Consider the following 25,889-nt stretch of genomic DNA (forward strand, 5'->3'; position numbering starts at 1 on the left):
TGTGACCTTGCAACTTTCCTGATCTGAGCAGTTTCTCCCTCTGTGGTTGTGAAGATTAGTTAGAGAAGGCATATAACATCCAGAGTACTATCTTAGGTGCATGGTAAACACTCCACACACATGAACTACTGCTGCTGCTATACTGATCTGGGCTTCTCCAAGAAGGCACTTTGATAGACGGCCCCCACCACATTTATGTACCAAAGGCAACTAGAGTGCCAACCTCCCTGCCCACAACAGACCTCCCAGCACTGATCCAGCTTCTTTCAGCAGACTTCCACTCTACTCCAACAATCAGCATGTTTAATGGGCGTCCCCTGTGGCACTGTCCCCTGCCCCCTCTGAGGTTCGAATACCATGGGCTCGGACTCGATACAAGCATGTGAAACGAGGGTGGCCCCAGTTGCTTAGAATCTGGATCTTCACCTTGGGAAAGGCAGCTGGGGGGTCATTCTGGAGAGAAAAATGGATGATGCCAGTGTCTGCTCTCCCAAGGGGCTGCCTTCCTTCCCTATCTTCCCTTACTGTCCTATTGTCTTAGACCCTTCACCTCCCAGAGACCAACATACCTGTAGGTGGAAAGTCTGAATCTCAGATTTCTCCACGTCAAAGGTAAATTTCCCCAAGAAGACCTCAGTCTCGTCGTCAACTTGGAGGCCCTGATAAGTGAAGAATGAGCGGAGGAACAGAGACAGTTGGAAGTGGAGGTGTTGAGAACCTACTTTGTGTTCAGTAGTTGTATGCACACTCTCATTTATTTTTCAGTGTTAGGATGATAGAGTGTGGAATCTGGGCTCAAAGAAATGAAGTTGCAAATTTAAGCCTGACCACTTGTTAGCTGTGTGACCTTGGGCAAGTTACCTCCCCTATCTGAGAATTACTTTTTCTCATCTGTGAAGGGGGAGATAGCACTTCATAGGTTGTGTGGATGCAAGGATAGAATCCATGTAAAGTACTCAAAACAGATTAAGGACTCAATAAACCATAACCAATATTTGAATATTGTATGGTTATTTAAGACCTATGGCAACCCTGAGAGGCAAGTGATAGTATCTCCATTTTATGGATGAGCAAGCAAAGACTCAGTAGCCCCAGTTTTCATGCCTGCCTTGTGCTCTGTAGGAAAATACCCCACCTCCTTGGCCTCAGCCCCACTTACATAGACTGCAAAGTCCCGGGGGGCGCTGTTAGCTCCCCGGGTGTGTGCCACAGTGGGCGGTGGATGCTGCAGAGTGATGTCGCTCAGCTGCACACGACCCGGCAACCGGATCACCACCTGGCCCTGGTCGCCCTCAAAAGCCCAGCAATTTCCAGGGAACACATCTGGCTGCAGTGGGGGTGGATAGATCTTCAGAACCACAGGACTGAGCAACTGTGGCCCTTCCCCACCCTCCTGGGCATTTGTTCTGGTAGGCCCCTCCATCAGCTTGACCCTATCAAGGGCCCGCCCAGAACTCCACCCAGGACTCCAGTCCCTAGCAGTGCCAGAAAGTGTTAGTTGCTCAGTCGTGTGACCCCATGGAGTAGCCCGCCAGGCTCCTCTGTCCATGGAACTCTCCGGGCAAGAAAACTGGAATGGGTAGCCATTCCCTTCTCCATGGGATCTTCCTGACGCAGGGATCGAACCCGGCATTGCAGGCAGATTCCTCACCGTCTGAGCCACCAGGGAAGCACTGCCAGGTCTCTCCAGTATTATGTTGTCCTCCACCTCACCCAGAGTCTCACCACAGGCAAGCCAGGCCCGCCTCCGGGCGGCCAAATTATGCCCAGCAGGGTCTCCCTGGTGCCACGCCCTCAGCTAAGTCAGGTCCAACCCCAGGAAGCTGTGGGATCCTTTCTCCAGAATCCGCCCCTGGTTCCTTTTTGGGATCTGCGTTCCAGGCCCACCTCCAGGATAACCGTGGGCGGTCGCGCGTAGTTCCAGAAGCTGAAGCGATTCCAGAAGTAGGCAGTGTTCGCATCCTCATAGTCCTGGGATGTCTTCTCTAGGTCGATGGAGGCTCCTAGAGCAGGAAGAAGCAACTAGTCAGGGGCTCCCAGGCCAGACCCACAGCGAAGGCAGTGTCCGTCTGAGGTCGGTCTGTCTGGGCCGATCTTGTGCATAGTTCTGTCTGCGTCTCTGAGTCTCAGTCCCTCCCTGGGTCTTACCGACAGAACTCAGCGCATAGTCGGGTTTCCGCACAAAGTCCTCACTCAGCCTCTGGAATACGAGTTGCGCCACTCTCTGAAAAGAGAGAGGGCGGAGCCTGGAGGGGCGGGCTTGCGGGCAGGTTTTATACTGGGGCGGAGTTCTCGGGGGCTCTGGTCCGGGCCTTAACACTCAGGAGGGCCTTAAGACTCAGGGCGGAGGGAGCATGGCTCCAAGGTGGGCGGGGACTGCACGGTGGGCGGAGCCACGGGGCCAGGCTCCCAGCTGCCGAGCTCCTGGACCCGGTTCTGAGCGCAGGCTGCGTCTGCGGAACTCACCTCGCTGTTGGCGGCGCGAACGCTGGACATCTCCTTGTGGAGTTTAACCAGTTCAGCCTGGAGCTGCTGCAGCTGCTGCCCCTGGGAGCGCACGCGCTCGTGGTATTCGCTGCAGGCAGAAGGTTGGCACGCTGCAGTTGGCTCCCTGTCCCCCTGGCCACTTCCCGTAGGATCTCCCCACCCCCAACGGAAGCACCTTTGAGGCCCCCAATTCCCCACCCCAGTGCCCTCTTTCACCTTAGAGTCAGCATCTGCTTTGGTTCCTATTGAAGGGAGGGACAAAAAACAGCAATGCTTAGCTCCCACCTCAGAGTGGGAGTGGCCAGATACAAAAGGCCTTCTCTCTGAGGACTGCCTACCCCTTTTTCCTGATCTTCCAGCATCTCTCCAAGACAGACCCTCCAGCACCTCTGGGCACAATCCCCCAGAAATCTCCTGTTTATAGCCAGCCTTTGCTTAGGGTGATAGCCTCCGGCACTGCCCCCCTCCCCAGTGGCTCAGGGGACTCCCCACAACCTCCAGGTTTATAGCCTGCCAATCACCCAACCCCAGGACAGTTTACCCGACTCACATTTTCCAAAGGAGGGGCGAGGTACAGGAGTCCCCACCAGAGTGCTGGAGAAAGAAGGAGTGGTCTCAGGGGAAGGGAAGGGAGGAGGTTTCTCAGTCGAAAAGGGGACAGTGGGGGCAAAGAGGCTTGAAGGAGCTCAGTCTGAGGAGGGAAGGCTCTGAAGTGGAATGTGAAGAACTGTGAGCCTCTGAAGGGACTGAGTGGGCTGAAGGAAAGTGTACCAGGTTTGGCTTCAAAGCTTCCAGGGCTGGGGCCCCGGGAACTGATCACCCTCTCACCTGCCAGAAAGAGGCTCATCAGTGACACAGCCGTGAGCAGGAAGCGGATGGAACAGACCTCCCTGAGGAACCGAAGGGAGGCTGAGGCTGGGAGACCCCAGAGAATCCCCAGCCCCCACCCCAGGATCCTAGACCCAGCTCCTGTGAACACAGGTATGAATCGGCTCAAGCCTCAGCTGGGTCTAGCCCTGCTCCCCACCCCCTCCAAAGAGCAGCCCCTGGGACTCCCCCTTCCCTCCCTCTGACCTGTACACACTGACCAGCACGTCTCCTACCAGGGATAACAACACGCTCAGCACCTGGAAGAGTAGGCCTGAGAAGAAGAAAGGGGGCTCAGAGAAGGAACTAGGCTTAGGGAGGGAAAGAGATGGTGGGGGAGGAGCTCACAGAGTGGTGTTGGAGGTTCAGAAAAACCTAGGAAGCGGACTCAGGAAGAGAGGGGTGGGCTAGGAGACTTAGATGGGGAGAAGGAAAATGGATTCTCATTCTTAGAGAAGGTGGGTCGGGCTCTGGGAAGGGGCTAGACAATCAGATATGGGCCGGGGGCTCAGAACTGAAAACAGGGCCTCAGAGGTGAGAAATGGAGTTCGGAGAAGGGAGCCAGAGGGGTCAGAGGGGATCTGGGCTGGCTTGACCCGTACTCAGGAAGCTCTTGGACACTTGCGGGGAAGGCATCTCCTGCCTCAGATCCAGAATCGGGAGAAGGTCGAGCTGCTCCTCAGAGACTGCGGGAGAGCCAGCCTGTTCTGTGGGAGCCCAAGGGCTCCATTGGGGCCTTGTGCACCGCAGGCCCACTGTTTGCTCAGGACCTGGCTGCAGGTTCTCTTAGCCCAGAAGCAGGGCAGCCTCACAGGTTTTGGTCGCACAGAATCCACAACCCTGGGGTCCTGCAGCACTCTGAGGCCACCCCCACCCCCAAACCACCCCCCACCACCCCGGGAAGCTCTGTCTAGTCTTTGTCCCAACCCGCAAACGGTGGTGCCACCCCCAGCTTTAGGTCTTGATGCGGTCCTATTTGCCTGATAGCCGCTGAAGCTAACAACCGAGGCCACGCCTCCTAGGCGGTGCCCAATCACAAGCTTTTCCACGCCCCTTCCCAGGACCATCCACCTCACCAAGACCCTCTTATTCATTGCCTACTCTTTTTTCCCCCTTCAGGCCCCGCCCCCTAGGTGCTGCCCAGATAGTTATATCCCACTTCCGCGCCAAACCCCACCCTCTAGGTCCCAGCCCTTCCCTCCGCTCACCCGGGTTCGACCCCGCCCGCACCCGAGGCCCCGCCCCTCACGGTTGCCGCGCCACAGGCGGTCTGCCCATTGTGGCTCCGAGGCGCCGGCTTCTGCCGAGAGCTTCCAGCCCTTGTGGTTCCTCCGGGCACTCCAGCGCTCAAGGCGGGCTCACCGCAGCTCGAGCCCCGGGCTCGTCTGCCCTCGGGCTCCCCGGGCCCCGGCCCAGCTGACCGGTGCCCGCAGCTGTCCCCCGAGGTGACGCTCACAGAGCTGTTGCTGTTGTCGCTGTAGAAGTTGGGCGTGTGCTTGTGCTGGGACGCGGCTGAACCCGGGCGGGGGCTTCGCCGCATCCTGACCCGGGGCTGTGGCCTTCTGACGCCAAAGGCACCGTCGTGGCCTCCAAGGCCCTCAGCCCTCCAGCTGGTGCGCGCCGCCCGGACCCCTCAACCCTGCGTGCAGCCGGCGGGCCCCGTGGCCTGCCGCAACCCTGTCCTTTGTAACTGGGCCTGGCTGCTGACTTCATAGAGGAGACCACCGTCTCCGAGGAACGCCCTGGCCGGCGTCACAGAGCCAGTCGTGACGTCCCTGGGAGCCTTGGCAGTCTCCCTTATTCTTTCCCAAGTTAAAGCAAACAATGACATTACAGCATTTCCCAAAACACCCTGTCTAAAACTACTGCTTCACATGAAAGAATTTCTGTCCCCCTTCCTGCTTTGTTTTTCCCCTTAGCACTTAGGTGTTTTATGTCATTCTTCATTACGTGTCACTCCCAGTAGAGCAGTAAGTTTATGAAGGCAGAGATTTTTGTTGTGTTCACTACTGTATCTTTCAGCACCGCGATAGATAGTTTCTATCTAGCATGTAGTGTCGATCAGTCGCTCAGTGGGGTCTGACTCTTTGTGACCCCATGGAATATAGCATGTGGTAGGTACTCATGTATCTATGAAGGAACAGATGTTAAGAAGGGGCAAGGGATCACCCCCATGTGGCACTTCTCAATACAGTCTTTTTAGTCTCTTTTGCTCTAAAAACACTTCAGGTTCCTCCTCCTCTCATCCTAGTCATCAGGCCAGAGAACTCTGACTTCAGGGATCTGTGATCTCTTCTGGACCCATATTCACCAGGGGTCTTTGGGGAATTCAGTACCCCTCAATCACCATATCTTTTTGTTCTTTTATACAATTGATACCTTCAAACTGTGATGCTGAAGACTCCTGACAGTCCCTAGGACAGCAAGGAGATCAAACCAGTCAATCTTAAGGGAAATCAACCCTAAATACTTGTTGGAAAAACTGATGCTGAAGCTGAAGTATTTTGGTCATCTGATTCAAACAGCCGTCTCATTGGAAAAGTCCCTGATGCTGGGAAAGATTGAGGGCAGAAGGAGAAGAGGGCATCAGAGGATGAGATGGCTGGATGGCATCACCAATGCAATGGACAAGAACTTGGCAAACTTCGGGAGATGGTGAGGGACATGGAGGTCTGGCGTGCTGCAGTCCATGGGGTTGCAAAGAGTCAGACACGACTGGGTGATTAAACAACAACAACAATCTCCATACAGACACTCAGATCATCTGAGTCACCTAGAACAGAAAGGAATCACACTTAGTCACAGTCAAGAGACCAGATGTTCCCAAATTCCTGCTGTGCAGCAGAATAGTACCAAAGTGGCTTCTGAAAATTCAGGTCCCAGCCACACCTTAAGATACTACGTTAGCATTTCTAGAGTGGGAGCAAGAATGTGCATTTTTAACAAGCACGTATGATCCTGACCACACTTTGAAAAGCAGTGCAGTTCATCCCTTGCATATTACACAGTGGGCAACCAGGCCCAGAGAGGAGAAAGGATTTTCCGGAAACTACACAATAAGTGACAGCAGTTGGAATTCCAAAACCTTGCCCTGGAGTTTAGTATTCTTTCCACCACATCCTATTTTTGTTGGAATGTTAGGACGTGGATGTAGGAGTTCTTAAAGGGTCGAGGCCCAGGGAACCTGCCACGGTGTGTTTCAACCCAAAGAGGAGGCACCTGTGTTAGCTTCCAGAGGCATCAATAACTTACTTGAGGGACTTCCATGGTGGCCCAGTGGTTAAGAATCCACCTTCCAATGCAGGGGAGACGGGTTCAATCCCTGGTCAGGGAACTAAGATCCCACATGCCGTGGGGCAACTAAACCTACACTCTGCAACTATAGAGCCCGCTCACTCCAACTAGAGAGAAGCCCACAAACTGCAGTGAAAGATCTGGTGTGCTGCAACTAAGACCCCATCCAGCCAAAAAAAATAATAAAATAAATTTTAAAAAAGAAAAAAAACAAAGCAAAAATACCTTGCTTGACTAGATGCCACAGAGCTCAAGGGAGAGAGGGAAGAGAAGGCCAAAGCAGTGACACCTAATAATTCTGGTCCCCTCTCCACCCTCCTTTGGGTCCCAGTGTCTCTGTCTGTCAAATGGGGAGATGAAGCCCTCTCTTAATGTCTGAGAGCTTTGAGGTGTAACCTTGTTTAGGAATAGACTCATCCATGCCTCTTCTCTGGTATTGTATAGGCCCAAAAACTCATTTGAGCATGTTACACCTGGGGAATAGGCAGAATGAGACTCTCCCTCAGTACAGTTATCCCTTGCTTTTTACAAAAGACCTATTTTAATACTGGTTTTTGCCGACCAAAAGAAACCCGAAGATTTTCACTCTCACAAAAAAGGCAAAAAGCAAAGACAGCATTCCCAGTGAGCTGTTACAAAGGCAGCTTGCACCCAGAGCTGCAAGACTGGCATCGCCAAGCTCCTTCCCCAAGAACTACAAACTCAGCATCTCAGCATAAAGCCTCCATAGCCTTGAACTGTCTGTGAGCGTCTGTGCTTCATTCAGATTTATTTTGAACATCCAATAACAAGATGTATCCTAGGGTGACTGCTTTTTCGCTTTCTGCCACTTTGCCTTAGGACAGCAGGGGAAATCTGTGCTGAGATGGAGCAGCCGAAGCACAGGAAGTGACCATGTCTGGTTCAAGGAACCAGCAAGACCCGGCTTCTCTGACTGCCTCCTCTTATCTGCTGCTGCCGCCTGATACATTCCTTGTACTCTGGCCAAACTGAACAAATCATAGGTCCTGGAACATGTCCTGCATTCCTTCCCACTTCCTGGATGCCCTTCTCTGCTGAACTGCTGTCCTCAAAGCCCAATTTAAGCAGTCGCTCCTCAAGGAAGCCCCTCTGGCCTCCCTCCCCTGAGTAGTGTAGCCCTGACCCTCTCCTGCTCCGATGGGGATCTAGGCTTTGTTTGGTGTTGGAGTCCATGAAGCGATTTGGAAGAAATGCCTGAATCACCTCTGTGGTGGCACCTCCTCCCCGCCTCCGCCAAGAGTGACACAGCATGTGTTCTGTATATAGGCAGCGTCACCGATGGCCATGAGATGCACTCAACACAGAGTTACCGTCACTCATGGGTTCAGACTGTGAGACACAGTCATTTCTTCATTCATTCAAAGTACTTCACATCTGTTTCAGGATTAATAACCTAAGCTAGGAGGACTATGTCCAGAAAAATGCACACATGCTCAAAATTTTAGACAATTTCAAGTGTTTGCACACTCTCTGGAGACCATCTATGGTCCCACCAGTAAACCCAAAGATTCTGGTTAAGAAATGTTCTGGGACTTCCCTGGTGGTCCAGTGGTTAATCTGCCTTGCAATGCAGGGGACATGTGCTCTATCCCTGGTTGGGGACGATCCCACATGCTGTGGAGCATACTAAGCCCATGTGCCACAACTACTTTGCTGCATGCAGCAGCAAAGACCCATGACAGCCAAAAAATAAAAATAAATAGCTAAATAAATCTTAAAAAAAAAAAGAAGAAGCGTTTTGAATACCTGCTATATGCAAGCTAGGGACACACGTTCACTCATTAATTCAAAAAATATGTTGAGTGCCTACATACTAATGTTGGGGGCTAGGGGATTTACTTTTCTTTTTTTTTAATGTTTTAATTTGTTTGACTGAGAGGCGAACAGTGAACAACATGAGGCCCCATGTCCTTGAGTCCTCACAGGCTAGCAGAGGCCAGACTGGGTCCAGCCCTCTCCCCTTGCCTCCATCCCCACCTGGTCGCATCTGCCCCCACCAATAAGGATGCAGGACAGAGGCTGAGGCTGGGGAAGGCAAAGAGGACTAAACTGACCACAGGGACCTTACTTACCCCTATCTTTCTGTTCTTTCACTCCCTCCCTACTGACCCCCAGGCCTGCTGATTTTGTGTTTGACTAAAGGGCAGGGATTGCTGAACCTGCTGGGTGAGTCCAGTGAGTCAAAGGCGATTCAGGTGGGCAGGAGGGCAGGTGGGCAGAGGCAGAGCCAGTGGCCCTGGGACAATGGCTCTGACTGTGTGTGTGCGGCGACTAACAGGGCTGCCAGGCACCCACGACCGACAAGTGAGACTCAGCTTTCGAGGTGAGGTCTGCAGGGATGCTCTGAGAATTTTTAGATATGGGGAGCTCTGACCCCTCCTATCCGCAGGTCCCCCACTTCATCTCTGGGCATCTCTACAGTTTGTCTCCTTTGTCCTTGAGCCCAATGTCTCCATCTCTCTGCCTCCCTCCCTCCGTATCTTCTATGGCTCTTTGAGGGTGAGTCCAGGGAGTTTGGACTCTGGGCCAAGAGTGGATGGAGAGATAATTTATGTGTGTGTAGGGGGAGGAGGTGATAAATGACTAGATTCAATTCTGAGTAGGTTTTACCCAGAAAACGAGGAGAATTCACTGTGATCGAGAAGCAGATATAGGTGAGGTGAGTAGGGTTGGGTTCTGGATGGGGAGAAGCTGATCTGTACCCCATCTGAGTCCATCCTGGGGCTGGGAGGCTTATTCCTGAATTTGGGGAGGTGGTACAGTCTCAGGAGGTGGGGTTGTCTAATGCTCAAGAGGTTAGACTCAGTATGGGACAAGTCAGGATCAAGACTGGGGAGATTAGTTCTTGATTGATAGTTAGCCCCAGATCAGCCCTAATTGGGGAGGACTGGTTCCTGGTTTAGGAGATCAGCCGTGGAGTTAGCTCTCAATTTGTTGGCTCCTATTTCAGGTTTGGGAATAGGCTATGGATTGGGGGTCAGTGTCAGCCCAGCATTGGGTGTTACAAGGTTCTTCCTATTCCCAGCTCTTCCGTTGGCCACACTATGGGGCTCCTCTGGCTGGGGAGTGTCTGTCTGTTCAGGTGGTCAATTGTAGCCGTGTGTTCAGCCCCAGGTGAGTAGGCCTGGGGAACCAAGGATGCAAACAGGGTAGAGGGGGCCTTGGGGCCATTCTCCTGGGTCATTCTTTTATTTCGTGCCGCACCCCCAGGTCTCTGGGGACACTTGTGATCTCCCTTCAGCAGCTACAGACTGCCGGGCATTTGGTGCTGCGGGAGGCCTTAGTGGACAAGAATCTGCGTGTGTCTCCAGTGAGTTCCGCCAGCCCCCCAGAGCCTGAGGGTCCCTCTAGAAGTGGGTTCCATTTCTCAGAGAGGAAAATTCAGACTGAGACAGGAGTGGTAACATGGCCCCCGAGTCAGGGTGTCTTGGATTACAGCTCTGGGGGCCAAGAATCAGGTTCTGCTCTGAGGGCCAGGGGTGTGGCAAGGAGAGAAGATAAGAAGTTCTGGCCCCATGACCCTGCACCAGGCGCAGTCCTTGTAGGGATGCAAAGATGAGCCTGGATGGATTTTTCTGGTGTTTCATGGGGAGTCAGCGTAGCCTCATAGAAGTGAACTTGGGTTCAAATCTCAAGTTCTCCACTTCCCATCTGAGACCTTAGCCGAGTTATTCAGCTTCTCTAGGCAGTTTCCTCACTTACCTTATGTGGAGTCCTACAAAATGTCAAGCTTTTCACTCAGCCTGCCATCATTTGTTATGCTCCAATTACAAGCAAGTGCAGTTCTAAGCAATGAGGATTGAGTGGTGAGCAAAGCCAGATAAGGACTTGCCCTCTTAGAACTCCGTATCTACAGAGAGAGGCAAACATTAAACAAATATTCAGGGACTTCTCTGGTAGTCCCATGGCTAAGATTCCATGCTCCCAATGCAGGGGGCTGGAGTTTGATCCCTGGTCAGGGAACAAGATCCCACAAGCTGTAACGAAATGTTCAGATGCTGCAACTAAAGATCCTGTGAGCTGCAATGAAGACCTGGCACAGTAAAAAAAAAAAAAAAAAAGAGTTAAAAAATAATATTCACAAAAACGAATGTAAAAATGCCTGTGAAGGATGTTACAAAATAGCAGATAGGGGGCAGAAGAATGTATAACGGAGAGATGTGACCTATATAGGGTTCAAAAAAGGTTCCCTGAGGAAGTAGTGTTTGAGCTTAGAATTGAAAGATATGATAGGAGTTAAATACGTGGGAGGAGAGACTGTTCCAGGCGGAAGAACCAGCATATTCAAAAGCCCAGCACCCTGAGATAGCATAACTGGGGTGCAGGGCAAAGCAGATCCCCTAACAGATGCGGCTGGAAAGTTTGGCAGGGCCCAGACCATGCAGAGCTGTGAAGGCACGTTAGTGTATTTCCAAGAGCAATGAGATTATTTTGGAGTTGTGTTGGGCCCCTTCAAGAGGTTACTTGCACTTGGTAAGTTCTTAATAGCTTATGAGTAGTCACTATTATTTGGGGCTTCCCTGGTGACTCAGATGCTAAAGAATCTGCCTGCAGTGTGGGAGACCTGGGTTTTGCCCCTAAGTCAGGAAGATCCTGGGAGAAGAGAATGGCTACCCACTCCAATATTCTTGCCTGGGAAATCCCATGGACAGAGGAGCGTGGCAAGCTACAGTCCATGAGTCCATGGGGTCACAAAGAGTCAGACACAACTGAGTGACTAACACTTTCACACTTTCAGCCACTACTAGTCATGATCAGAGAGGAACCAAAGTCACCACAGATGAGGCCAGGAGGGTCTCTGTTTATAGATGGAGAAAAAGGCACTGTCTTTGGGGTTTTCCTAGCCTCAGGGTAGCCTCAGTAGCCTGAGGCCCACTGTGGATCTGGTTTTAGGTCCAGGTAGAACTTGACCTGAAGTACCAGCCTCCAGAGGTTGCAACTAGAGTCTGGGCACAAGAGGACTTTGGAGCACCCATTCGGGACAGGTAAACCTCCCACCCACCCAAGCAAGATCCAGGCAGGCCTCAGTAAAGGACAATGGTAACCAGTTCCCCTGTGGATCTGCTGGATGTGATGACTCTTGGACCCATGCTGCCCAGTTTGTAACTCTGTAGTCAGACCTGGCCCTCTCCTGTCATTCCTCTTTCTCCCAGCTCAGAGCTGATCATCCCCAATGTGGGCTTCCAGGAGCTGGAGTAAGTATGTGGGGATGACCTGGGTTACAGGGTCAGTCTTGGGATTGGGACCCAGTGATATGAGGTCAGTTCCTGGGTCTGGGATCAGTACTGGACCAATTCCAGGGTGAGAAGTCAGTCCTAGAATAAGGGGTCAATTCTGGAATTAGAGGGCTCTCAGGTTCAGAGTCAGAGATGGGTCCTAGAGTCAGGGACATCAGAGATGGGTGTCCAGAGATGGGTGAGAGGTCCCAGACATGTTCCTGGAGGGCCTTTCCTGTCAGGCCTGGGGAGGCCCAGCTGGAGCGGCAGGCAGTGGCACTGGGCCGCAGGCTAGCTCGAGGAGCAGGTCAGCAGGACGATGAGGACGATGAGCTGGCGCTGGAGCTGGATGATGAGCCTGATGTGGAGCTTTCTGGCATCGTGTTCAGCCCACTCAAAAGGTAACTTGTAGCCCTGCACACCTGCTCCCATAGCCTACCAGTGTGTCTGTCAACCTCACCTGCTCATACCTGCAGGCCCATGCCTGTCCACCCTCACAAACACAGGGTTCCAAGGGTATGGGTGGGGAGTGGATATCCTGGGGTCAAGGGTCATTCACTCTTCGGCATAGACACTGCCACATTCAGACAGTTACACTGACTCACACATGGCTTCTGGAACCCATGAAGGTGATGCCAGCTTGATGAGGGCAAGGAGTTTAACCTCTTCTGTTCTCTGCAGCGTTCCAGTGCCTAGAACAGAGTTGGTTCTAGGCGTCTGCATATAGCAGGCGCCCCATCAGTCTTTGTTGAAAGAACAAATGGTTTTAGGGCTCCAGAAATGAGTCAAATTCTGAGTGTAGAGTTGAGATGGAGGCCAGACAAGACTGGAAGGACTTAGAAACCAAAAGTTTAGGGGGAGAAATCTCAGCACCAGCACCAAGCAAGAGTGTGTGTACAGAGGGGGAGGAAGTGAAGTGAGAGCTGACCCTAACCCCTCTCTGCAGCCGAGCTCGGGGCCTGGCCCGCGGGGATCCTTTCCAGGTGTCCAGGGCCCAGGACTTCCAGGTACCGCTCTCCCTCCAGGCCCAAACTCTTGGGGAGTACCATCAGCTCTCCACACACATTCTTCCCTCAAACCATGGCAGGTTGGCTTCCTTTCCTCCTCCTTCCTCACCCTTCAGATCGGGGTCACGGTGCTGAAGGCCCAGAAGCTGGTGGGAGTCAACATTAACCCTTATGTGGCCGTGCGCGTTGGAGGGCAACGCCGAGTGACCGCCACGCAGGGCGGCACCAATTGCCCCTTCTACAATGAGGTGGGCGCAACCAGGGAAGGAGGAGCCTGAGAGAGTGGGCGGGACCCAGGGGAAGAACTGTGCTGGAGGGGACGTGGCCTGGGGGTGGGGAAAATTGGCTGGCCTGGGGCCAAGCGCTCGGTGCCGGAAAGGGTTCAAAGGGGTATGGTCACCGAATTGGGGTGGAGTGGGGAAGGGGGAAAGAGGGCGTTCTCTTTACAAGGGCTAGGGGCCAGAGGGTGTGAACCCTTCACGTATAACCTGCTGTCAATCCTCTTGCTTCCCCACTTTAACCCAGTACTTCTTGTTTGAATTTCACGAGACCCGGCTTCACCTCCAGAACTTGCTCCTGGAGATCACGGTGAGAGTGTTAGGGGTGAGAGGTTGCCGTCAGAAAAGGAGAGATGCCGAAGATCCAGTCTAAAGCCACCTTTCCCCAGGCTTTTCATTCGCAGACCCTTCCCTTTATGGCCACTCGGATTGGCACCTTCAGGATGGACCTGGGCATGATCTTCGAACAGCCAGGTACTGAACACCCCCCGCCCCCGTCATTGAGACTCCTCTGCGTGGACAAGGGAAGCAGACCCGCTGGGCACCGAGCCCAGAGTACTAACTTGTAAGACAGCTATCTCTTTTGACGTCTGACTGGCATGTACTCCTGCTCCTCCCTACTGAGCCAGACTTGAACCCCGGCTATTGTCCAGCATTCTAATCCCAGCCTCCACAACCACCCTGCGTATCCCGCCAGGCCCCCTGACCCCTGGGCCCGCTCCTCTGTCCCCAGATGGCCACTTCTATCAGAAATGGGCCCCACTGCATGACCCCCGGGACACCCGCGCTGGGACCAAAGGCTTCGTCAAGGTCACTTTGTCCGTGAGGGCGCGCGGGGACCTGCCCCCTCCACTGCCACCCCCGGACCCTGGCCACAGTTCGAACATCGAGAAGTGAGCTGGGGTGGAGAGTGGGGAGGGGGAAGAGTAGGACCCGGCGAGGTTTCCTGGATGCGGAAAAGGCAAGGGGCCGAGCCTAGGGCTTCTGGGCCCCTCAGCGCCCGGCTCCCCTAGGAACCTTTTGCTGCCGCGTTGGGTGCCAGCGGAGAGGCCGTGGGCGCGCCTGCGAGTGCGCGTGTACCGCGCGGAGGGGCTTCCGGCGCTGCGCCCCGGGCTGCTGGGCAGCCTGGCCCATGCCCTGCTGGACCAGCGCGTCCCCGTGGACCCCTACCTGAGGGTGTCTTTCCTGGGGCAGCAGGTAAGTCCCTCCCGTCCCCAGCGGAGGACGAAAGAGATAGCTGTCTTACAAGTCAGCGGAGGCCCAGGCCGGGATCCGCACAGACCGCTCTCCGCCTGTCTTCACCGCATGCTCAGGGCGAGACTTCGGTACGCAGTGAGACCACTGCGCCCGAGTGGAACGAGCAGCTGAGCTTCGTGGAGCTCTTCTCGCCGCTAACGCGCGGCCTTCGTCTGCAGCTACGGGACGACGCGCCCCTCGTCCATGCGGCCCTCGCCACGCACGTGCTGGACCTGACACAGATCTCGCATTCCGGCCGCGCAGGTAAGTGCATCCTGCCGACGCGTGCCGCGCCTCCTCCCTGGCCCTGTGTGCCCAGGGTCCCGCCCCCGACCGCAAACTCCATCCTCCCGACCCAACTCCGCTTAGAAAGTCTGGTCTATGCCAAGTGACTATTTCGCTCCAAGCCGACCCCTCCCTTCACAGTCCCATTTGTTGCAGACTACAGACCCTACCCTTGGTTTGGTTCTGTTGACAAGAATCCTAATTACAGCTGAATATCCAGTAATCCCTTCAGCCCAGTTCTTCTTACAGATTGACCTGCAGGGAAACAAGCCCTGACCACATAAACCGTTTACTCCGGACCCTTACCGGGTCACCTGTAGCTCCATCCCAATGCTGACTCCACGTCCAGGTCTCTGGCTCCGCCCCCAGGGCGTCTTTCCTGTCGAACTGCTCCCAGGGCGCTTCCCTGGCGGTCCAGTGGTTGGGAATCCTCCTGCCAATGCAGGGGACACGGGTTCAGTCCCTGGTCCGGGAAGATTCCTCATACCTTGGGACAACTAAGCCGGTGCACCACAACTACTGAAGCCCACGCCCTAGAGCCTGTGCTCCCAACAAGAGAAGCTACCCTAATGAGAAGCCTGAGCACCGCAATTAGAGAAAGGCTGTAGGCAGCAACAAAGATCCAGTGCAGCCAAAAGCAAAAAACTAAATAATAGTTGTTTTTAAAAAATAGTTCTCCCAGGTCTTGGTCCTTAGCTCTTGGGTCCTAGCTGTTCGAAGGCTTTCCTTCCAGAGGTCCAGAGGTTCAATCTGACACCCCTCTTCCTCAGCATAGACTAGTATCCACCTGCTCCATGCTTCCCTCCAAAACACTGTTTTTGTCCCCTTCATTTCCCCACAACGGGGTTTAACCCCACCTTCGGCCCGGCCTGGGTACCTCTCTATGGCTCACCCCCCAGTACAGGTCTCCGGGATGGTCTTCAGAATCTCAATGAAGGCGTTGGCCAAGGCATTTGTTTCCGAGGCCGACTGCTGGTGGCCGTGTCCATGGAAGTGTTGGAAGGGAGAGCTGAACCCGAGCCTCCCCAGACCCCACAGGGGTCCAGGTTGTCTCGGCTCACAGGAAAGAAAAAGAAGAAAGCCAGGCGTGGCCAGATTCCTGCAGGGATACAGCAGCACCCAGATGCCAGCTCCAGTGTTGATGCGCCTGAGATTCCTAATGCCATGGAGGTGGAAGTGGAGGAATTGCTGCCTCTGCCAGAGGTGGGGCTGAAGTTTAGTAAGGGTGCCGGGTACACATTCTCAGCTCTGGAGTGTGTACCCAGCTCCCAGGCTTTAAACACCGGGGCAGGGGGGTGTCTCAACTTGGTGACCTGGGTGAAGACTGCACTGTGTGTACACATGTGCTCCTATGTATATTACACACAGGGAAAGAGGAGGGTGACAACTCAGAGATGAACCAGAGAGGACCAAGTCCCAGGTCCGAAGAACTGGGACAACAAGGGGCAGAGGGATGCAGGACGCCAGCAGCGAATCTTCTAGGCGTTCGTTGCATGTCCTTCTGTGGGCATTGTGACCAAGCATAGTCCAGGCTGCAAACTGGGAGGGTGGGGGCTGACTCCATCCTGACCCGCCTTTTCCAGAATGCCCTGGCGCCCTGTGAAGATTTCCTGCTCTTTGCTGTGCTCTTCGAGGCCACCATGATCGACCCGGCCATGGCTGCCCAGCCCATCAGCTTTGAGATCTCCATTGGTGTGAGACCTAACCAAAGCCCTAAGGGCAGTGGGTTTGAGGGTGGTCACTCTTGTTCCAGACTTAGGCCACTGGAAGGAACAGTTGACCTTCAGTAAGGGGTGGGCTCTGACTTAACTATTGAGACAGAGGTTGAGGGAGGGAACCCTCAGGCTGGTGCCCACTGACCCTTGTGGCTCCCGGCAGGTGATGCAGGTCGCAGAAAGGAGCAGTTGAGCCAAGGGTCCAGGGTGGGGGAGGAAGCAGAGGACACAGAAGGGGAGGAACAGCTCCTGCTGGAGTCAGACATGGGAGTCCGGCCAGTGGAGGAGGAGGAGCTGGGAATCCCAGCTCAGCGGCCTGAGCCCATGGATGGCAGTGGGTGAGTGCTTCCGGTGGCTGGAAGGAAGGCATTGGGGGATTCCCAGCGGCATAGGACTGCCCCTTGCAGACTCTGCTCCTCTGCATCCTGCCCAGGCCTTACTTCTGCTTGCCCCTACGTCACCACAAGCCCTGTGTGTGCGTATGGAACCGCTGGGAGAATCACTTGTGGCGCCTGCAGAGCAGTAACTGTGTGCAGAGAGTGGCCGAGAGGCTGGTGAGAGCAAGGCGGGTGCTCACAGGGTGAGGCCGGGATAGAGGGGCATTCCGGACACCCTGGCCTGTGAAGCGGGGTCTAATGGGTAAAGCACCAGGGTTATCCAACACCTTATCAGGTGCAAGCTTCCGGGAGAACTGAGAAGGCCAGAAATTGTGGGAGGGCTGGAATTCAGAACTGTTGGACCCAGGAAGAGCAAGAGTAGAGCTCCTGGGGGCCTGGACTCACAGCCATGGAGCCAGCCGAGGGCTTGAGAAACAGAACCCAGAATTAGTTGGCGTCAAAGAAGGGTGGGACCAAGAGGAACAGTCGTGAGTGGGCGGGGCCTTGGGATGAGGGTGTGGTCTAAAGGAGGTGGAGTCTGACCCTCTCCCTTTGGCTCAGGACCAGGGGTTGCAGGAGGTTGAGACTCTGCAGCGCCGGTCAGGACCTGGGGCCTGCACACGGCTGAAGCAGGCACTGGAAGAGCTGGTGGCAGGCAGCAGGTGAGCGGAGAGCCTCCCCTTCCTTGCTGCAGACGCTGGGGTAAGGGAAACCCATGATAGCTGTCTGGACCCAAGGGCCCTGGATGCTGCAGTCTGATCAGCACTTTACAGGAGAGTGAGGAGATGATTGTGGAGGGAACTTACTGGAAATTATTGGATGTTAGGCCACTCCCCTTCAATAAACTCTCCCCGCCCCCCCCCCCCCCCACTCCTCTAATCTCCACACACCTTCCAGTTCCTCAGATGAGGAGCCACTGAAGATTTTGAAAATAAAAGGGATATACTCTAACCTATCCCTAAAAAGGATCAGTGGGGGAAGGATGATATGAGAGGAAGCAGAGGGCCTTGTAACAACTGAGGTGATGGTTGAATTGAATCTAGGATGGACAGAGTGACAGGACTGGATTCAAAGGCAGTGTGGGTCTGTGAATGTGACATCTCAAGACTCACTAATGAATAGTCTTAGGGGACTTCGGAAATGTGCAGAGAAGAGTTATGAATGACTCCTATGATTTTGACTTGAATAACTATGTAGATGGTGCCATTTACTGAGCTATGGAAAATGAGAGAAGGAGAAGTTCTGTTGGGAGGGGAGAGAATATCAAAAGCTCATTTTGGGACTTGTTAACTCTGACTTCTGTTTTTGACTTGTTAACTCTGACTTCTGTTTTTAAAATATTAATTTATTTATTTGGCTACTCTGGATCTTAGTTGCACGTGGGATGTTTAGTTGCGGAATGTGAATTCTTTAGCTGTGGCATGTGGGATCTAGTTCCCTGACCAGGGATCAAACTCTGGTCCGCTGCATTGGGAGTGCCGAGTCTTAGCCACTGGACCACCAGGGAAGTCCCTGAGATAGACTTCTGTTAGACTTATAAATGGATATGTCTGCTAGGCTATTAGCTATGAGTTGAGTGGGGAAACAGTGAAAACAATGCCAGACTTTATTTTTTGGGGCTCCAAAATCACTGCAGATGGTGACTGCAGCCATGAAATTAAAAGACGCTTACTCCTTGGAAGGAAAGTTATGACCAACCTAGATAGCATATTCAAAAGCAGAGACATTACTTTGCCAACAAAGGTCCATCTAGTCAAGGCTATGGTTTTTCCAGTGGTCATGTATGGATGTGAGTGTTGGACTGTGAAGAAAGCTGAGAGCCAAAGAATTGATGCTTTTGAACTGTGGTGTCGGAGAAGACTCTTGAGAGTCCCTTGGACTGCAAGGAGATCCAACCAGTCCATTCTGAAGGAGATCAGCCCTGGGATTTCTTTGGAAGGAATGATGCTAAAGCTGAAACTCCAGTACTTTGGCCACCTCATGCGAAGAGTTGACTCATTGGAAAAGACTCTGATACTGGGAGGGATTGGGAGCAGGAGGAAAGGGGATGACAGAGGATGAGATGGCTAGATGGCTTCACTGACTCAATGGACATGAGTTTGAGTGAACTCCGGGAGTTGGTGATGGACAGGGAGGCCTGGCGTTCTGCAATTCATGGGGTCGCAAAGAGTCGGACATGACTGAGTGACTGAACTGAACTGAGCTCTAGGAAGAGTTCAAAGCTTAAAATGTAAAATTGGGAGATGTTAATACAGAGATGGGACTGGATAAGATCATCTAGAGAGCAAAAAAAGGGAAAAAGAAAATTCCAGGGACCTGGCAAGCTCCAGCGTTTAGAGGGAGGGAGGAAGAGGAGAACTCAGCTAAAGACTTGGTTATTGGTGGTTACTTTTCTTTCTTTATCTCAATCAACCTTTCAGTTCAGTGAAACACTGAGGTGAACACAGTTGACCCCACCCTCCTTCTTAAAAGACTCTCCTGTTGACTTCTATGTCCCTGGTTTTCCTTGGGCTTCCCTGACCATTCTTTCTCATCTCTTTTGCTGGTTCCCTATCTTCTTGACCTCTGAATGTTACAAATTTCATGTACTGTGTCCCTGGGCTTCACTGTAAGGCTCTCTTCTCTGTCTATGTTCTCTATGTCTCCAAAAGAGCAACCATATTTAATCCAGTTTAATTACTTGCTTGATTTTTTTATATGATGCAATGAAACTATTTCCGTTTTCACTTCACTGATTTATTTTTTTGAAAGTTTTAACTGCTTAGTCATGTCTGATTCTTTGTGACTCCATGGAAATGTAGCCTGCCAGGCTCCTCTGTCCATGGAATTCTCCAGGCAAGAATACTGGAGAGGGTTACCATTTTCCCCTGCATTGCAGGAGGATTCTTTACCATCTAAGCCACAAGGGAAGTCCTAGTTATTTTATTACTAAAATTATTCTTTGGGAGGGAAATTTCAATGAAAGATTTACTAATATAATATTTCACTTTTTATAGCTTTATCCAGTGTGATTTTGTGTGTGTGTATGTGTGTATGCCGCTGTTATTTCTACCACATTTAATTTTCCTGAATCCAATTTTGTGGATCTCAATCTTGTCAAGAAGATATTTTTCTCTTGTCAATTTTTAATCAATAGCAATGTTAATAAGTGAAGTTTTAAAAATTATACAGTTCAGTTCATTTCAGTCGCTCAGTCGTGTCCAACTCTTTGTGACTCCATGAACCGCAGCATGCCAGGCTCCCTGTCCGTCACCAACTCCTGGAGTTCACCCAAACCCATGTCCATTGAGTCGGTGATGCCATCCAACTATCTCATCCTCTGTCATCCCCTTCTCTTCCTGCCCTCAATCTTTCCCAGTATCAGGGTCTTTTCAAATGAGTCAGCTCTCCGCATCAGGTGGCCAAAGTATTGGAGTTTCAGCTTCAACATCAGTCCTTCCAATGAACACCCAGGACTGATCTCCTTTAGGATGGACTGGTTGGATCTCCTTGCAGTCCAAGGGACTCTCAAGAGTCTTCTCCAACACCACAGTTTAAAAGCATCAAATCTTCAGTGCTCAGCTTTCTTTATAGTCCAACTCTCACATCCATACATGACCACTGGAAAAACCATAGCCTTGACTAGATGGATCTTTGTTGACAAAATAATGTCTCTGCTTTTTAATATGCTGTCTAGGTTGGTCATAACTTTCCTTCCAAAGAGTAAGCATCTTTTAATTTCATGGCTGCAATCACCATCTGCAGTGATTTTAGAGCCCCCAAAAATAAAGTCAGCCACTGTTTCCACTGTTTCCCCATCTATTTGCCATGAAGTGATGGGACCAGATGCCATGACCTTCGTTTTCTGAATGTTGAGCTTTAAGCCAACTTTTTCACTCTCCACTTTCACTTTCATCAAGAGGCTTTTCAGTTCCTCTTCACTTTCTGCCATCAGGGTGGTGTCATCTGCATATCTGAGGTTATTGATATTTCTCCCAGCAATCTTGATTCCAGCTTGTGCTTCTTCCAGCCCAGCATTTCTCATGATGTACTCTGCATGTAAGTTAAATAAGCAGGGTGACAATATACAGCCTTGACGTACTCCTTTTCCTATTTGGAACCAGTCTGTTGTTCCATGTCCAGTTCTAACTGTTGCTTCCTGACCTGCATATAGGTTTCTCAAGAGGCAGGTGCAGTTTTGACCCTTGTCAGTCAAATTGTGTCTGTCAGTAGCAGTCTTGGAGTAAAGAGCATTATAAGTTAAAAAGATAAGCTCTGGGAGCAGTATTAGGTGAAAAATCCTTGGAGTCACTTATTTTATATATACATATTATATATATATATATAAAAATATGTATATATATTTAAATTTCCACAATAAAAAATTAAGAAATCATTGAGGAGGGGTCAAAAAGGGGCCCAAATTCCATGGATTAAAATCATTTTACTTAACCCAACAAGTGTTTTTTGAGCATCTATTAGGTTCCAGGCCCTGAGGATACAGTGGTAATCAAAATGAAGTCCCTGCCATGGCTTACATTCTATTTAGAGAGAAAAAGCAGAGATGAAGATGGAGAAAGTGGGAGGGGTTTTTGAGATGGGATGACCAGGGAAGGTCTGTGAAGAGGTATTTGAGCAAAGCCTTAACAAAGAAGGGGAGAATGAGCTATGGAAAGGTCTAGGGCCAAACATTCCAGCGTAGGGAATAGCTGATAAGAGGCCGTGAGGTAATAGGCTTGGGGTATTCAAGGAGGAGCAAAAAGGCCAGTATGACTGTAGGGTTGAGCTTGAGGGGAGAGTAATATTTGATGAAGACAGGGAACTAAAGAGAAATAGAGCATGTAGGGCCTTTTAGGCCATTTAAAAAATATTTTTATGTATTTATTTTGCTTCACCAGGTCTTAGTAGGCCTGTGGGATCTTCTGTCCTCATTTTGGCTTATGGGGTCTTTAGTTGTGGCATGGGAACTCCTAGCTGCAGCAGGTGGGAACGAGTTCCCTGACCTGGGATTGAACCCGGGGCCCTCTGCATCGGAAGCGCCAAGTCTTAGTCACTGGACCACCAGGGAAATCTCCCCATTAAGACCATTTTAAGTATTTTGTTTTTAACTCTGAGATGAGAAACTTCTGGGGAGGAGTCAAATGGTCTGAAAAGCATTGAATAACTCATTTTGGATGCTGTATTGAGAACATTCTGTAGGCCAGAGGGTAAGAGTGGAAGAACTGAGAACAGCTAGGTGGCTATTGCAATAATCTTGGTGAGAAGTGATGGTGGCTTAGACCAGGGTGGGCCTGGAAAAGGAGCAAAGTGTTCAGATTCTGAATGTATTTTGAAAATAGAGCCTAAGTGATATGCTAAGTGATATGACATGCTCATTAGGTCTCAGAGTCAGACATGACAGTAACTGAACAACAAGAAGTGATATGCTGATGGGTTGATGTGGAATGTGAGTGAGAGAAAGAGCAGTGAAGGAGACTTGGAAGTTTTGAAGTGAAGCAGGGTTTGCTTTTAGACGGATAGGGCGGGGCAGTCATTGGAACTCCTGCCCTTGGTTTGGGCATGCATTGTTGGAACTATCTTTAGTCCATGTTGGAACTTCAAGTACAGCCCATGTGAGCCTTTAATATGCACTTGAATCCTCTGAGTATAAACATGCAGATTTCTGACAGAGAAGGTCAGGGTGGGGCTAAGATTCTGTGTTTCTAACTAAGTCATACCAGTCCTGTTGGGCCTGGGCTACATTGAGTAGCCAGGGCAGTAAATAGTTAATTTCTAGTACATTCTAGGGCTCCAGAGCGATGCTGGCCTTGATGAGTTAGGAAATGGTCCAAATACAGAAGGCATCCTTAACTAAGGAAGGATGCCTGTTATTTTTTACTTTTTAAAAAATTAATTTATTTTAATTGGAGGATAATTACTTTACAATCTTGTGGTGGTTTTTGCCATACATCCACATGAATCAGCCTCAGGTGCACGAGTCCCCCTATCCTGAACCCCCCTCCCACCTCCCTCCCCACCCATCCCTCTGGGTTGTCCCAGGGCTGTTATTTTTCTTTTTTAAAGATTACTTTATTTTTTGGCTGTGGTGGATCATCATGGCTCTGGTTGCGGCATGCAGGCTTCTCACTGTTGCGGCTTCTCTTGCTGCAGAGCATGGGTTCTGGTCATGGCTCTGGTTGCAGTGTGCAGGCTTCTCACTGTTGCAGCTTCTCTTGCTGCAGAGCATGGGTTCTGGTCATGGCTCTGGTTGCGGCGTGCAGGCTTCTCACTGTTGTGGCTTCTCTTGCTGCAGAGCATGGGTTCTGGGGGCCTCAGTGGCTCTAGTTGTGGTGTGCAGGCTTCTCACTGTTGCGGCTTCTTTTGCTGCAGAGCATGGGTTCTGGTCATGGCTCTGGTTGCGGCCTGCAGGCTTCTCACTGTTGTGGCTTCTCTTGCTGCAGAGCATGGGTTCTGGGGGCCTCAGTAGTTGCGGCTTGTGGGCTCTAGAGCACTGGTTCAGTAGTAGTTGTGGCTCACGGGCTTAGTTGTTCCACGGCACGTGGTGGGATCTTCCCAGACCAGGGATGGAACCCACGTCCCTAAAATTACAAGGCGGATTCTTAACCGCTGGACCACCAGGGAAGCCCCAAGGATGCCTGTTTGCGAACAAGACTGAGAGGAGCTGTGAGGGAGGCTGGTGTGGGAGGCCCGCTCTGAGGAAGGTGGCCCCTAACGGACGGCGTTCCCACCTGCCACGCCTGCCCCTGCTCATGCAAACAGTTTTGCCACGGTGCTGAGCGCAGGACGATGACCCGGCCCAACGCCCTGGACTGATGCCGAGGGAAACTGCTGGTGTATAGCCTGGTACGATCTGGGGAAGGGGATCAGGGGCACCCAGCAGAGACCCGCCACTCACGTTCTCTTCCTGACTTTTCAGAACCTGTTGGCAAAGCAAGGATTGTGGTCCTACGGGGCCTGAGGCAGAGAAACATGCCAGAGAAAGTGGCGCTGGCCAAGAAGCTCCTGGTGAAATTGCGCTTCCTGGCCCAGGAGGTAATGCCTTATGCATCCATTTTTCCACCCTGAATACCCTTTCTCCTAAGCCTACCAGGGGCCTTTGGGTAGGACTGACCTAATATTAGTCCTGTGGATCCATGCCCGGCCATAGGATCCGTTGCTCTGAATAGAGGACCAAGTTCCATTTGGAGCAGCTAAGGGTACTGTACATTCTAGGACCCAGCAGGGATGCAGGGAACAGTCAGGATCTCTTCGGAAGAAAATTTGAGAGTACATTCCTTGGCATGACTTCCCTGGTCTGAAGCTCTAAACACAACACATGGGAAGGGTAAAGGAAGTTCACATTTTCAGAAAGTTTCCTTTGCTAAGTATCTGCATGTGTTATCCTATGTAATTCAACAACCTTGGGAAGACGTACCTCATTTGACAAGTGCAGACACTAAGGCTTAGAGAAGGAAAGTGACGGATCCACCGTGTCATGGCTGATTAAGTGGCAGAGTTAGACTTCAAAGCCATTTCTGCTCCACTCTGAAGCTCAGTCATTCCAAAGGCACAGAAAGTTTTGACCACCAGAACCAATATGTCCTTAGGGTCAAAGAGTGAGGAGCTGGATATTGGTCTCAGGTTTTTTGTTTGTTTGTTTTTTTTTTTTCCAAAAAATCATATTTATGTATTTATTTATGGCTGGGCTGGATCTTTGTTGCTGCATATCAGCTTTCTCTAGTTGCAGTGCATGGGTTTCTCATTGCGGTGGCTTCTCTTGTTGTGGAGCATGAAGTGTGGGCTCAGAAGTCATGGCACATGGGCTTAGTTACTCCTTGGCATGTGGGATCTTCCCAACCTAGGGATCAAACCAACATCTCCTGCATTGGCAGGCAGATGCTTAACCACTGGACCACCAGGGAAGTCCTTGGTCTCAGATCTCGAAGGGCATGTTGGAGTTTGGCAAGTAGGAAAGAATAAAGAACATGTGCAAAGGGACAGCTGGAAAGCAGAGTGGTGGAAGGAGAGGTGGGGATCACTGCAGAGAAATCAGGTTGGGAGGAGGGAAAACTAAGGAAATCAAGCTAACACATGCTCCAACATGGTGAACCTTGAAGACTTTATGATAAATGAAAAAAGCCAATCAGAAAAGGGCAAATACATATGATTCCACTGATATGAGGTACCTAGAATAGTCAAATTCATAGAGAGATAGTAAGATAGTTATTGTCAGGGCTGGGAGGGGAAAATGGGAAGTTAGTGTTTAATGGCTACAGAGTGTCAGTCCTACTGATGAAGAAAGTTGAAGAAGCTTCTGGAGGTGGGCAACAGTGATAGTTTCACGACAATGTCAATGTCCTACCTAACTGTACACTTAACAGTGCTTGAGATGGGAAATTTTACATTATGTGTGAGTGAAAGTGTGGCAGTGTTAGCTGCTCAGTCGTGTCTGACTCTTTGCAACCCCATGGACTGTAGCTCACCAGGCTCCTCTGTCCATGGAATTCTCCAGGCGAGAATACTGGAGTGGGTTGCCATTCCCTCCTCCAGGGGATCTGCCCAACCCAGAGATTGAACCTGGGTCTCCTGCATTGCAGGAAGATTCTTTACTGCCTGAGCCACCAGGGAAGCCCATGTTTTGTGTATTTTAACATAATTAAAAAAAATAAATAGAACAGGAAAAAAAAAAGTCAGGCCTGTAGGGGTAGGGCATCAAGGGGAGAGATGTCCACGACGTAGGTGGCCAGATGGACCTGCAGTTTGGGGAGAGGTCAGGGCTGGAGATGGACATCTGGCCCGTCCATCCAGTGGAAGCTGTGGGAGCAGGTGGTCTCAACTCCAAGTTCACTGCTGTAACCCAGTTCTCTGCCTGCAGCCCCAGCCGCCCCTCCCGGATGTGCTGGTCTGGATGCTCAGTGGGCGGTGCCGTGTGGCCTGGGCCCGGATTCCTGCCCAGGATGTGCTGTTTTCTGTGGTGGAGGAGGAACGGGGCTGGGACTGTGGGAAGATCCAGAGCCTGCTGCTCACAGTGAGGGGTCCTGGGGGGTAGGGTGCTGGGGATTGGAGAGGGATGAGGCTCTTAGGGTGGCACAGGCATTGGGGCGGAGCCACACGATGCACGGTAGGAGTCCCAAACTCTTTATTTTTT

At 51.5% G+C, this 25,889-nt stretch overlaps 2 protein-coding genes across 2 annotated transcripts in view; one reads left to right on the forward strand and one right to left on the reverse strand.

Annotated features, from left to right (window-relative positions):
* Positions 1 to 275: 275 nt before the first annotated feature.
* On the reverse strand, positions 276 to 5,507 carry SPAG4 (sperm associated antigen 4). The gene is made up of 12 exons (XM_025263567.3): positions 4,585 to 5,507; positions 3,957 to 4,040; positions 3,562 to 3,628; positions 3,316 to 3,377; positions 3,038 to 3,081; positions 2,704 to 2,729; positions 2,467 to 2,575; positions 2,149 to 2,224; positions 1,888 to 2,003; positions 1,160 to 1,327; positions 570 to 659; positions 276 to 453 (listed from the first exon to the last, which is right to left on the reverse strand). Exons 1-12 carry the CDS (start codon positions 4,892 to 4,894, stop codon positions 304 to 306), a joined length of 1,302 nt encoding a protein of 433 aa, XP_025119352.2. The 5' UTR covers positions 4,895 to 5,507; the 3' UTR covers positions 276 to 303.
* Positions 5,508 to 8,795: 3,288 nt separating this feature from the next.
* The window catches only part of LOC102394519 (fer-1-like protein 4), a 45,655-nt gene continuing 28,561 nt past the window's right edge, over positions 8,796 to 25,889 (forward strand). The window contains 23 exon segments of the mRNA XM_045162619.1: positions 8,796 to 8,992; positions 9,273 to 9,328; positions 9,695 to 9,783; positions 9,880 to 9,979; positions 11,563 to 11,654; positions 11,823 to 11,864; positions 12,128 to 12,286; positions 12,832 to 12,892; positions 13,009 to 13,140; positions 13,418 to 13,497; positions 13,499 to 13,644; positions 13,904 to 14,063; positions 14,184 to 14,367; positions 14,484 to 14,670; positions 15,533 to 15,894; positions 16,275 to 16,383; positions 16,570 to 16,744; positions 16,840 to 16,960; positions 17,345 to 17,449; positions 23,522 to 23,605; positions 23,679 to 23,700; positions 23,703 to 23,794; positions 25,617 to 25,769. Coding sequence (XP_045018554.1) covers positions 8,914 to 8,992; positions 9,273 to 9,328; positions 9,695 to 9,783; positions 9,880 to 9,979; positions 11,563 to 11,654; positions 11,823 to 11,864; positions 12,128 to 12,286; positions 12,832 to 12,892; positions 13,009 to 13,140; positions 13,418 to 13,497; positions 13,499 to 13,644; positions 13,904 to 14,063; positions 14,184 to 14,367; positions 14,484 to 14,670; positions 15,533 to 15,894; positions 16,275 to 16,383; positions 16,570 to 16,744; positions 16,840 to 16,960; positions 17,345 to 17,449; positions 23,522 to 23,605; positions 23,679 to 23,700; positions 23,703 to 23,794; positions 25,617 to 25,769 — 2,790 coding nt within the window. The 5' untranslated portion in view covers positions 8,796 to 8,913.

Source organism: Bubalus bubalis, chromosome 14 (genome assembly GCF_019923935.1).
Source record: "Bubalus bubalis isolate 160015118507 breed Murrah chromosome 14, NDDB_SH_1, whole genome shotgun sequence".
NCBI lineage: Eukaryota > Metazoa > Chordata > Mammalia > Artiodactyla > Bovidae > Bubalus > Bubalus bubalis.

What these genes read in the sequence shown, in the direction of transcription:
- SPAG4 (XM_025263567.3), bottom strand. Translation starts at nt 4,894, where the DNA reads ATGCGGCGAAGCCCCCGCCCGGGTTCAGCCGCGTCCCAGCACAAGCAC. An exon ending in GATGAGCCTCTTTCTGGCAG is followed by an intron (nt 3,082 to 3,315) that starts GTGAGAGGGTGA and finishes TTCTTTCTCCAG; the next exon opens with CACTCTGGTGGGGACTCCTG. An exon ending in CCCGGGACTTTGCAGTCTAT is followed by an intron (nt 660 to 1,159) that starts GTAAGTGGGGCT and finishes TTCACTTATCAG; the next exon opens with GGCCTCCAAGTTGACGACGA.